This window comes from Tyto alba, unplaced genomic scaffold, assembly GCF_018691265.1.
Source record: "Tyto alba isolate M040663 unplaced genomic scaffold, T.alba_DEE_v4.0 Super-Scaffold_1, whole genome shotgun sequence".
Classification (NCBI taxonomy): domain Eukaryota; kingdom Metazoa; phylum Chordata; class Aves; order Strigiformes; family Tytonidae; genus Tyto; species Tyto alba.
The window spans coordinates 16,491,799-16,502,566 of NW_024881261.1; the positions used below are offsets into that span (position 1 = coordinate 16,491,799).

At 66.6% G+C, this 10,768-nt stretch overlaps 1 protein-coding gene across 1 annotated transcript; it reads left to right on the forward strand.

The window, feature by feature from the left end:
* The first annotated feature begins 6,660 nt into the window (after positions 1-6,660).
* Positions 6,661-9,263, forward strand: GOLGA7B (golgin A7 family member B). The gene is made up of 5 exons (XM_032995359.2): positions 6,661-6,853; positions 8,025-8,150; positions 8,534-8,686; positions 8,833-8,934; positions 9,055-9,263. Exons 1-5 carry the CDS (start codon positions 6,842-6,844, stop codon positions 9,157-9,159), a joined length of 498 nt encoding a protein of 165 aa, XP_032851250.1. The 5' UTR covers positions 6,661-6,841; the 3' UTR covers positions 9,160-9,263.
* Positions 9,264-10,768: the final 1,505 nt, after the last annotated feature.

The following is a 10,768-nucleotide window of genomic DNA, read 5'->3' on the forward strand; positions in this document are numbered from 1 at the left end:
GCTGCCTGCTCCCTTAGCGCCTCCCACGCTCGCCGCCCTTTCTAAGGAGCCCGGGGAGGCCTCACCGGCAGCCAATCTGCTCCGGCTGCCGGGCCCCCCCTGGGGCTGGCCCCCCCCGGCCCCACGCCAGCCTGCCCCGCTGGCCACCCTGCTGCCGCTTGCCCTCCCGCCCCGCTGCCCCGGCCCTCCCTCCTCGAGCAGCCAGGTGGGTGCATGGCACTGCATGCCCCTCGCCCCCCCAGGGAACCCCCTGAGTGCAGCCCCCTCAGCCCACCCCAGCTCCCTGTGCCCCTGGGGCGATGCCCGCTGGAAGGTCTGGCTCACCTGCCCCACAGCGATGTGTTGTAGGTGCAAGGTGCCCCCATTATCCACCAGCCCCTCCGCCCTCAATCCGCCTGGAACCCTGCCCTGGCATGTGGTAGGGGACCCTGGTTCCTACCCTGTGCCCGCCCCCAACTCTTGTGCCTCATGGGGGTATGGGTTTTGGGGATGCTTGGGCTGTAGGGGATGGAGGAGCAGGACACCCCAGAGGCTTCATGCTGCAGCACTGGGGGCAGCTGGGGTACTCCTGTGCCAGGTGCCATGTATGGCACCAATGCCAAGGCAATGGCATGGGATCCCTATTCCTCATGGATGGCCCCGCCAGCATGCACCTCAGGCAGCCCATGGTCTGCTGGCCACAGACGGAGCTGCGGTTACACCTCCCAGCAAAGGGCTTCCACCCAGGCTCTGACTGTGCCCAGGGCATGGGCAGAGCTGGAGCCCAAGCAGTGTGAGGGTCCTGCTGGGACCACATTCCCCCATCCCCTTGGAGATTGCCTGGGCCCTGGAGATTGCCAGGGGTGCAAGGCTCAAGACCCCATTAGAAACTCATTTGTCTGCAGGGGTTATCTGGGTCACACCCTCCCCTTCCCATGATCAATTCCTCTGCCTGGCCAACGGGCTCTAGGCTGCCTCTGGCCCCTGCCTGCCGGATAAGTCACCTCTGTTAATGGGCGACAGAGCAAACAGCCCAGTGCAGGCAGCGATAGCAGCTGCCCTTTGCCCTGAGCTGGGGGCAGGGACTGTCACCCCAGCCCTGGTGGGATCCATCTGCTTTGGCACTGTGCTGGGAACCTCACCCGCACAACCTGCACTTGCCTGCAGCTTGCCTGCCCTGCCCATGCCCTCCTTGCTGGCTGCAGTGCCTGTCACTGCATTGCCCAGTGATGCTTGCTGCTGGCCTGAGGGTGGGCTGAGCTCATCCCACCCTGGCCAAGACCTGGAGATGGCACCATTAATGTGTAACTGCCGGAGAGTATGATAAGATAGAGTGGCCCTTTATCAGGGCTGCCCGGTAGCAGGAAGGAGGGTGCTGGAGGCATCGGGCTGTCACAGCAGGAGTGAGATTGCCTGGAGATAAATGCTGATAGAAAATAGCTAATCTGTGATGGATGGGCCAGGACAGGGTGTAATTGCCATGGGAGCTGTGCTGGGAAGGGGCTGGCGAGGTCTGGGAGCAGGACTGGGGAGGTGGAGACAGAGGGAGCCCGCGTGTGCGGGATGGAGCTGCCCATGTGCAGGATGCCAAGCACACCTTGCCCCGCGGGTGTGCAATGTCCCTGGGCTGTGCCCATGACACTGTCAGCACCGGTGTTGTCCTGCTCTTGTCCACAGACCAGATCGGGGCTCTCAGCCTGCCCTGTCCCCCAGCCCCGGTTCAGCCCCCAATACCCACAGTCCCTCCCAGGAAGGGGCTGGGGGTGCTGAGCACCCTGTGCCAGCTGGCACCCCACCAGATGGTGGGGCTGGGGGTGCAAGGGGGAGCGAGGGGCTCCCTGCCAGCTGGCCTGGTCCCCATGTCTGTCACGATGCCTTCATTAGAGCCACTGAGTCACCTCCTGGCAGCGTGGCCACGTTGGGGGGAGCAGGGCTGGCCCCCGGGGAGCAGCGTCTGTCCCCTGCTTCTGCCCTGCCAGGTGTCCCGGCAGCCTTGCTCCCAAGCTAAGACTGCGCCTCCGTTCTGGGGGGGTTCCCTGCTGCACCCTCATTGTGTCCTTAACCCCCTCCCACCTGAGGTGTCCCAGAGGAGGTAGATCTGGGCTGTACCCCAGGGAATGGGGTGGCTCCGGGGCAGCTGGAGCTGGCACCCTTCCCTGTGTCCTGTCTGCGTAGGCTGCTCCAGTGTCCACATCTCTGACCTGCACCCGCGCAGGCGGTCGGTTTGAGGACTGACACATGCGCCTGTCACTCCGGGGATCTGGCTGTGCCACCGCCTGTGTCACCTTTCACTGCAGCGAGACTGGAAGCGGGGCGATGGGGGCTGCCCCCTCCGCGGTGGGGACCTTGGGAACGGCCAGCCAGGGTGGCATGGTAAGAGGACATCCCCTGCGGGTGCCCCCTCACCACCCTGGGCCCTCCCTCCCCACGGGCCGGTGCCCGGTTGTAGCACAGAACAGATCTGATCCAGGGGAGCGTGAGGCTCCTGGGAAATGAGATGCTGAGCAGGGTTCCGTCTGCCTCTTTCCATCCTCCCTGCTCCCTCTCCCGCCACAGCTTTGGGTGCTGCTGACCTTGTTTCTGTGGGCAGAGATGCATCCCCTGGGCCTGGGTGGTCTGGGTGGGCTCCCCCACATCCTCCTGTCCTCCCCATCCCCTTGTTCTCTCTGTCCCAGATCTGTCCCAGTTCTGTCCCAGGCTCTTGGGACTCCTGGCTCCCGGCATGGGCTGCACCCACCGTGGGGCAGGGACCCTCGGGAAAGGACAGCACACCGGGGCTGGCCGTGCAGGGACACGCATCCCAGGGTGTCTGACAGCTCCTGGGAGAGAGCACCCTGGCATGGGGGGGGAATGTGGGGCCGGCAGTAGTGCTCCAGAGGGGTGGCCTCGCTTGGTGGTGGCTGAGGGAGGTCGGGGCATGGCTGGGGACACCGTGGGGCCGAACTGGCCTGGGGGCGTGGGACCGTCTGGGGGGGGGCGGGGGGGGGGGGGGGCAGTGGGCAGGGGCTGTGCACTTGCCCTGCGCCCACACACGCTCCCGCTTGCCCGGCAGCCCCAGGAATGCGGCTGGCAGCACTCCCGGCCCAGTTGCGGGGCCGAGGCTGCCCTGGCGTCCTCCCAGCCCCCCCGGCACCTCCTGGCCTTGCCCAGCTCCTGCCAGCCTGCACACAGACCCCCTGTTTGCTGCTGGCCCCCCGGGTCCTGGCCCCCAGCCCCGCTCTGTGGGCCGAGGAGGGGGCACGTCCCATGCAGGGACACCGCTGGGGAAGAGCCCTTTTGCCTCACAACATAATAGCGTGCATGGGGATGTGGGGACCCTCTCTGCAGTGCTGCTCGTCCCCTCGCCTGGCTGGGGAGGTGAGAAAAGCCACCCACGTCTGCTCCCAGCACAGCCCTGTCCCCAGCGTTGGGGACAATCCTTGCACAGCACCGGTTCCCAGCCGGCGCCTTTGCCAAAGCTGGACCTTAGCACTTTGCTCCAAAACCACATCCTCCTCTGTTTGCCTCTTTGCAGGAGGATGCTGTGTCCACCCCTGTGCACTCTAGCAGGGTGTGCTGGGGGGCTGCCCCCACGCTCTGTGGGTGCTCCCACTGCGATGGGGTCCCAGCAACACCCATTGGGATGGACCCAGCTGGATGTGGCAGTGCTGCATGCACCGCAGAGGGGTGCCTAGCCTCAGGGTGCCCATCCTCAGGGTGCCCAGGCTATAGGGCTGTTGGGCCCCAGTTTGGGGCAATCTCCATGTCCTGCATGAAGGAGCAGGCTGGGGCACTTGGAGATGTTTTCCAGTGGCTCCCAGTGTGGGGGATGTCGTGTGTCGTCGTCCCCCCCCCCCAATACTGGTGCACACACCTGGCATCTCCCAGGAAAGGTTATCAGATAACCACCCTGCCCTGCTGTCTCTGCGCGCTTCCCAAATGTCACCGTTGTCATCACTGGGGCTGTGAGCTCATGTTTCCCCCCACCTCCCCATTAATGAAAGCCCCCCCCGCACCGTGTGAAGCAGCTGCCAGGGACTGGCCCTGCCATGGCCCCTTTGAAGCAGAGATGGAGCTGCTGACAGCCCTGACAGGCTGGGGAAGGGGCTCGGCAGGCAGTGGGTGCAGGATGGTGCCCCAGGGTTGGTCCTAGGCTGGTCGCAGGGCTCCAGCTGTCCTCCACAGCCCCCAGCCACCATGCTGGGACTGCAGGGAGGGTCAGGGTGCCGGGATGGGGTGCAGCACTGTGCACTTGGAGACACCCCCTGGTCCTAGCCTGGGAGCCAAGCACAGGACCTGGACCAGGGGTAGTGCTGGGCCATGGCTGCCATGCTGTGGTGGGCATGGGCATGCTGGCTGGGCAGTGCTGGCCATAGGGACCCCAAGCGTGCCCCATGTCTGTCCCGTGGGGCCAGGGGCAAAGGTTCTGGGCAGTCAGGCAGAAGCAGGGGCAAGGAGATGTCTGCAGGGTCTGTCTGTGGAATGGGTCAGTGTCCCCTTGCTCCAGGCCCAGGGGAGGACTCAGTCAGTGGAGTAAAGGCAGCTCTGGCAGCAGCCTTGAGTGTGGTGCCTGCCCCTGCTGCCAGACAGCCTAAAAATAGCCCCGTGGGTCTCAGCAGATGGAGCAGAAGGGCCAGAGCACTGTTGCTGCAGGCACCCTGCCAACCTCCCGCGTTGTGCCGGGGGCTCAGCAGGGCCACGCAGCACTTTGGGGATGCCTCAAGTCCCTGCTGCCCTGCTTCTACCACCTGGGATGCCATCAGCTACGCCAGTCCCCCTCTATCTATGCCGTCTACCTATGCTGTAGCATGGCATGGCATGGCAGAGCATGGCACAGCATGACATGGCATGACATGGCACAGCATGTCATAGCAGCAGTCTGTCCCCTCTGCATGGAAACCAGAAGGGTCTGTCCCTTGCTCCTGATGGTGTATCCTGCATGGGGGGGCTGGCAGGCCCCGCTGGACTCCAGCGATGCTGGGGGGTTGCGGGCACCATGGGCAGGGCCAGGGGCTGTGTGGGGATGGGGAGCCCTGTGGGGCAGGTCCAGGCTCTCCATGTCCTGCCTGCTGCTGGGCAAGGCTTGCTCCTGGGTAGTATGGCTGGCAGAAGGCGGCTTCCCATGATGGGGTGATGTCCCACCAAAGGACACTCCTTGACACGTGCCCTGGTCCTGCAGACAGCAGGTCCGCGGCTTGTGACGCAGCTATAGCCCAGAACTGAAGGTCCAGCACCTGGGCTGGGTCGGTGCAACCAGAAGAGTGAGGTCCCTGGGGTGTCAGGGACAGCTAGGCCCCCCCCCCCCCCCCCGGCTGCTCTCGGCCCCTCGCCGCGGCATGGGAGAGCAAACTTCATCTCTTGGCAGGCGCAGCATTGCCATGGCAACTGGCAGAGTGCTGCCAGGCGAGCGGGCCAGCCCTGACGTGGCGGTGACACGCAGCACGGGAAAGAGTTGGGATGCAGGGCCTGGGTTTGGGGGGCATCTGGGGACACGCTTGGGTGTGTGAGCACGCGCACGTGTGCCTGGGTGCGTGCCTGGGGGGGCATGGGGGGTGCAGGCAGACGTGAGAATCCAAGTGCAGGCATGAACGCCCACGTCCATGCGCACACGAGTGTGCATGTATGTGGAAGAGTTCATACACTCCCCCAGCTCTGTGGCACTGCCTGGGCAGGGGGTACCCCATCGCTTGGGGGTGTGGGCTGGCAGGGCTGCTCTGGACCACGGGAGCAGCAGGTTCCTCCAAAAAGCTATGGGATCTGTAGCTTTGTATTTGTGGGGGAGATGAGCCTTCCGACTCAGGTCCCTTCCTGCACGTGTCCTTTGGTCCCTTGGTCACAAGCCCCGCCACACACCAGAGCACAGGGGCTGCCCGCCAGCCACCCCAGGGTTCTGCCTCTATTTGCTCTGCCCAAAGCCTGGGCTGATGCTCAGCGCAGGGAGCGGGTGTCAGCTGAAGCTGTCCCTGTTTCGTCAGGGCCCCTGTGCCGCAGGGAACCGGCCGTGCTGCGTTGGCAGCCCGAGCAGACGTCCTGGCAGGGCCCCGCGCTGCCTTCAGCATCGCTCAGGTGTTGAGGAAAGGGCTGGCTGCTCTCCTGCCTGACGAGGGCCCTGTGCCCAGCCACCGCATCCCTCCTGCCTCCCCGTGGCCCCCCGCGGTGAGCACCCCCTCCTTCGCCTCTCGGGAGAGCCTCCGTTCCCAACCCCCCCGTTTGGCATTTCTCTGGCTGTAATTGAGCTGTCAATGGGCAGAGATAACAGGGAATTCGTTAGCTCTCCTCTTTGATGTCTGCCCACACTGCGATCACAGCACCCGCGCCGGAGTGCAGCGCCAGCTGCAAATCCTTCGCAAACAAACAGCTTCAGCCGAGGCCCCTTTGGCATGGCAGGCTGCCCGCACCACGGCCGGCCCCCCCAAATCCCCCACCGGGGCAGCCCCACGGCCCCCCAGGCCCCCGGTTACACCCCCTCGGCAGCCAGTTCCCCCCGGGGAACCTACAGCCGCATCGCCGGGCCCTGGTACCCGCAGCGCTGGAGGGACCCCCCGGGACCTACAGCCCCGCCGCCTCGCAGCCCCCCCCCGCTGGGAGCACCCGGACCCCGGCACCGTCGACCCCAGCAGCGCGGCCACGTTCCCCAGGGTCTGCGCGCCGGTAGCGGCGGGCGCCCATCCCCGCCGCCTCGGGGCGGGCCGCGGCGGGCCGGGCGGCTGCGCACACGGGGCGGCCGGTCCCGCCTCCGCCGTTCGGCACAGCAGCACCGCGGACAGCGCCGGTCCCCCCCCCCGCCCGGCTCGGCACGGCCCCGGTGACAGCGCCGCGTCCCCCACCCCCACCCCACCCCGCCCCACGCCCCGCACAGCCCGGCCCGGGCGCACGCCGCGCCATGGCCACGGAGGTGGGTGGGTGCGCGGCGGCACGGCGGGGGCCACCTCGGCAACGGGCACCTCCCGGAGCCGGGCCGCGGGCGGAGCACCCCCCCCTGCTCTGCCATCGGCAGGCCGGGAGCGGGGGGGAAGGGGTCCGCGTGGGCTGCGCTGGTGTGGGAGGGCAGCGTGGGGCTGGGGTCCGCGTGGGGTGCACCGGGAGGGGTTTAGCGTGGGGCTGGGAGGGGCGCGCGGTCTGTGCGCACAGAAAGGACAGTGTGTATGTGGGGTGCCTGGAGGGGTGGGGGGGTGACGGGGGGAGGGGGGGTGCAGGTCGCCCTTGTTGGAGGGAGCAGCGTGGGTCTGGGTGGGGTGTCCTGGGAGGAGAGGTGGCTGTGGGGCTGGGGGTCCCTCTCCCAGGGGCCATGGGTGGGACCTGGGACAGGCAGAGGTTCTGTGGGGCGCACAGCGGGCGGTGGCCCCATGTCACCCAAGGGGAAGCACAGGGAGGGGCCTGACACCTGCCCTTGCCACAACCGGGCCTCTCCATCCTCCTCTCCATCCCCCCACAGCTGCCCCACAGCCAGAGCCCGGGGGGCTGGCGTGGGCCCTCATACCCCGTGGGGTGTCAGGGCTGGTGGGGCTGGGCTGAGCGCCCGCCGCCAGGGCTGCCGAGACCGCCGGTCCCTTTTGTGCAGCCGCCCAGCTGCAGCCTGCCCGCCCGCTGCGCTGCTGCTGCAGACCCGCTGCCCGGCCCCCTGCTCCTGCTTGGCCCGCTTCCCGCCTCCCCTCTGGGAGCTGGGGGGGTGGCTGTGTGGTGGGGATGGGGGCTGTCCACTCCCCGGGGCCGTGGCCCACCAGAACACGCACACCCACGCGTGCAGCAACCAGGGCAGGTGAGGCCAAGGCACCAGCCCCGGGGCAGGGAGCACACGCACTCACCCACAATCCGAGCAGGGGGCTGTCGCGACATCCTCCCCTTGCTGCCATCCTGCCCTCGCCTCGGTCTCGCACCTCCAGCGCTGAGCTGTGCTCACAGCGTGACACAGCCTGCGCTGGGGGGTCCCTGCCCCGGGGGGTGTGAGCCCTGCAGCCCCTGACACAGGCGGAACGGTGCTGCTCTCCAGGCCCCCAAGTCCCCCAGCAGGGATGTCTGGCACCCCACAGCTGCGGCCCCCCTGGCTCACCCTGCTACCCCCACAGGTGCACAGCCTGCAGGAGCTGCGGCGCAGTGCATCCCTGGCCACCAAAGTCTTTGTGCAGCGGGATTACAGCGACGGGACCACATGCCAGTTCCAGACAAAGTTCCCCCCTGAGCTGGAGAGCCGGGTAGGGCGCCTGGTGGGCTGACAGGGTGCAGGGTGCCCTATGTTGGTACTGGATGGGGGCTTGGGGTCTGAAGGCATGAGGCCCCCACGGGGTGTTGTATGGCCCTGGTCCAGCCGATGCTGCTGGGTGCATGCAATCACAGCTGCCTTGCCTGGTGTGCAAGGGCTTGGGTGTTCCTGGGGACCAGGAGGGTCTGGTGAAGGGTTGCAAGCTGAGCAGGTCTTGGCATGGGTGGGAGGTGGGCAGGGGCCAGGGATCTGAGGCATCAGCTGGGCAGGGAGGAGAGGGTTAAGTGCTCCCCAAGTGCCCCCAGGGATTGGGACAGGGCAGTGCAAGGGGTCAGCCTTGGGCCAGACTCCTCTTCACCTCAGTTTCTGCTCTAGATCGAGCGGCAGCTCTTTGAGGAAACCGTGAAAACCCTTAATGGCTTCTACGCCGAAGCAGAGAAGATTGGGGGCAGCTCATACCTGGAGGGGTGCCTGGCCTGTGCCACAGCCTATTTCATCTTCCTCTGCATGGAGACGCACTACGAGAAGGTGCTGAGGCCCCGCGGGGGGCTCAGGGACGGGCATGGCTGCAGGCCTGGCGGTGGGCACAGTGGTGGTACAGGGAGCAGGGGGGCTGGAGGCTGGAGCGGGCAGCGGTGCTGGAAGGCCCTGAGTGTCACCCCGTGTGCTGGCAGGTCCTGAAGAAGATCTCCAAGTACATCCAGGAGCAGAATGAGAAGATCTATGCGCCGCGGGGGCTGCTGCTCACTGACCCCCTGGAGCGTGGCATGAGGGTCGTATCCTTTGGGCAGGGGGGTGCTGGGGGGATGACAAGGGTGAGGAGTGGGGGTACACTGGGAGTGGGTGCTGGGCAATTGGGCTAGCCCATTTCATTGATGATCCTTATCAAGGCCCAGATCGAGATCTCCATCTACGAGGACCGGTGCAGCAGCGGCAGCTCCAGCAGCGGCAGCTCCAGCAGCAGCAGCGGTGGAGGGGGTGGTGGGGCGGGGGGCCGGTGACTGGCAGGGAGTCCCTGCAGGGACTCGTACTGCCGGGACAGTGGCCTCTCCGAGCTCCGCAGGCTGCACTACCAGAGCACCCGCTTCTGAGCCCAGGGTGGACGGGAGGGGGAGGCTGGGGGCTGCCCAGCTGGGCTGCCCACCCCACTCTGCTCTGTGCCCCCTGCAGTGGCTCTGCCCCTGCTCAGACCCACTGTGGGCAGGGGCTGGTGCTGGGGCATCCCAGGTGCTTCCCACTGAGCCGAACTGGTGCCAAGAGACTCCCGCAGCCCTCCGGGTGCTCAGTGCTGCTGCCCCTGCCCCAAGCAAAGGAGCTTGCCCTGCCGCGGGCAGCCCGAGCTGGCAGCGCCCTGTGTGCCATGCATTGGGGAGCAGTGGGACTGGCAAAGCCCCAGGCAGCGCTAAGCTGGGGGACACACACTTATCCCCATGCCCACGGGCACTGCCAGCCCTTGCTGCACCCAGTCCTTGGGGTGTCCCCACTTTTGGTGCTGCGGGGTGGGCTCAGCTGCTGCGTGCTTGCTGCCCAGGGTGCCTGGCAGAGCCCTGGTGCTGCTTTATCCGCATGATGGTTCCACGCATTCACCCCAGCCCTGCCCCATGCGCTGCCCATTGCTGCTCCCCAGCCCCGGCCAGATGCCCTCACCCATCTGGCAGCGGCATCCTTGCCAGCAGCATCCTTCAGCACTGCCCACAACACTGGGCACTTGCTTCTTGCTCCCTGCCTGACCTGGTGCCATCCCCAGCCAGACCCAGAAAGCTCCCAAGCCCCGTGCCCCAGGCAGGGAGGTACAGTGCTGGGCAGGCTCCTGCCTTTGTGCCATGTACCGCAGGCTCCTGCCTTTGTGCCATGTACCCCAGGCTCATGCATGGCCCAGCAAAGCGGAGGCTGAGCTGTGGCATGGGTGAGCCAGGCTCCCTGACCAGTCCTGGCAGAGCCTGCCCACTCCTGACTGCTGGCAGACCCCTGCCTGCTCTGCCCCATGACCTGCCCCAGTGCAGGGAGGGTGCCCAGTGGAGCAGCTCCACCAGGACCCTTCCTCTCCCACTGCTGAGCCCTTCCCTGCCCACGTGTCCTGCATGCATCTGCCACCAGAACCCCGATTCTCAGCTTGGCCTATGGTGGGGACCCTGAGGGGCACCTGGGCCCAGCTGCAAGGTGTGTGGGGTTCATGGGCCAGGGTCAGATGGGGGGGGAAGAGGAGGGTCCCTGTGACATCCAGCACCTCGAGAAGAGTCCCTGCCTGGGTGCAGAGCTGAACCAAGCCAGCACTGCTCTCCTGGGGTCCTGGAGGATGGACCCTGCCCCGTGGGACTCCCTTTAGCTCAGTCATGGCATGTGTGCAGGGTGGCCCTGGTCCTGCCGTTCCTGCTGGGGCCCCCCTGCATGGAGACCTTCCTCAATAAATCCTGTGCTTCATCCCCTGCCGCCTGCCCTGCGTCCTCCTGTGTCAGAGGGGGAAGCAGGGTGATGCTGGGGGGGGCACAAAGCCAGGCTGGGTTGCGGCGGGGGATCCCCCAGCACACAGAGGGGTGCACAGAGCCCCGCAGGGAGGGTGAGTATGGGGAAGATAAGGAAGGACAGATGCGGCAATCCATGGGAGGATGG

Bases quoted from the DNA above. Each gene is read 5' to 3' on its own strand.
- GOLGA7B (XM_032995359.2), top strand. The intron at 8,687-8,832 runs GTGCTGAGGCCC...GTGTGCTGGCAG, and splicing joins TGGAGACGCACTACGAGAAG to GTCCTGAAGAAGATCTCCAA. The intron at 8,935-9,054 runs GTATCCTTTGGG...ATCAAGGCCCAG, and splicing joins TGGAGCGTGGCATGAGGGTC to ATCGAGATCTCCATCTACGA.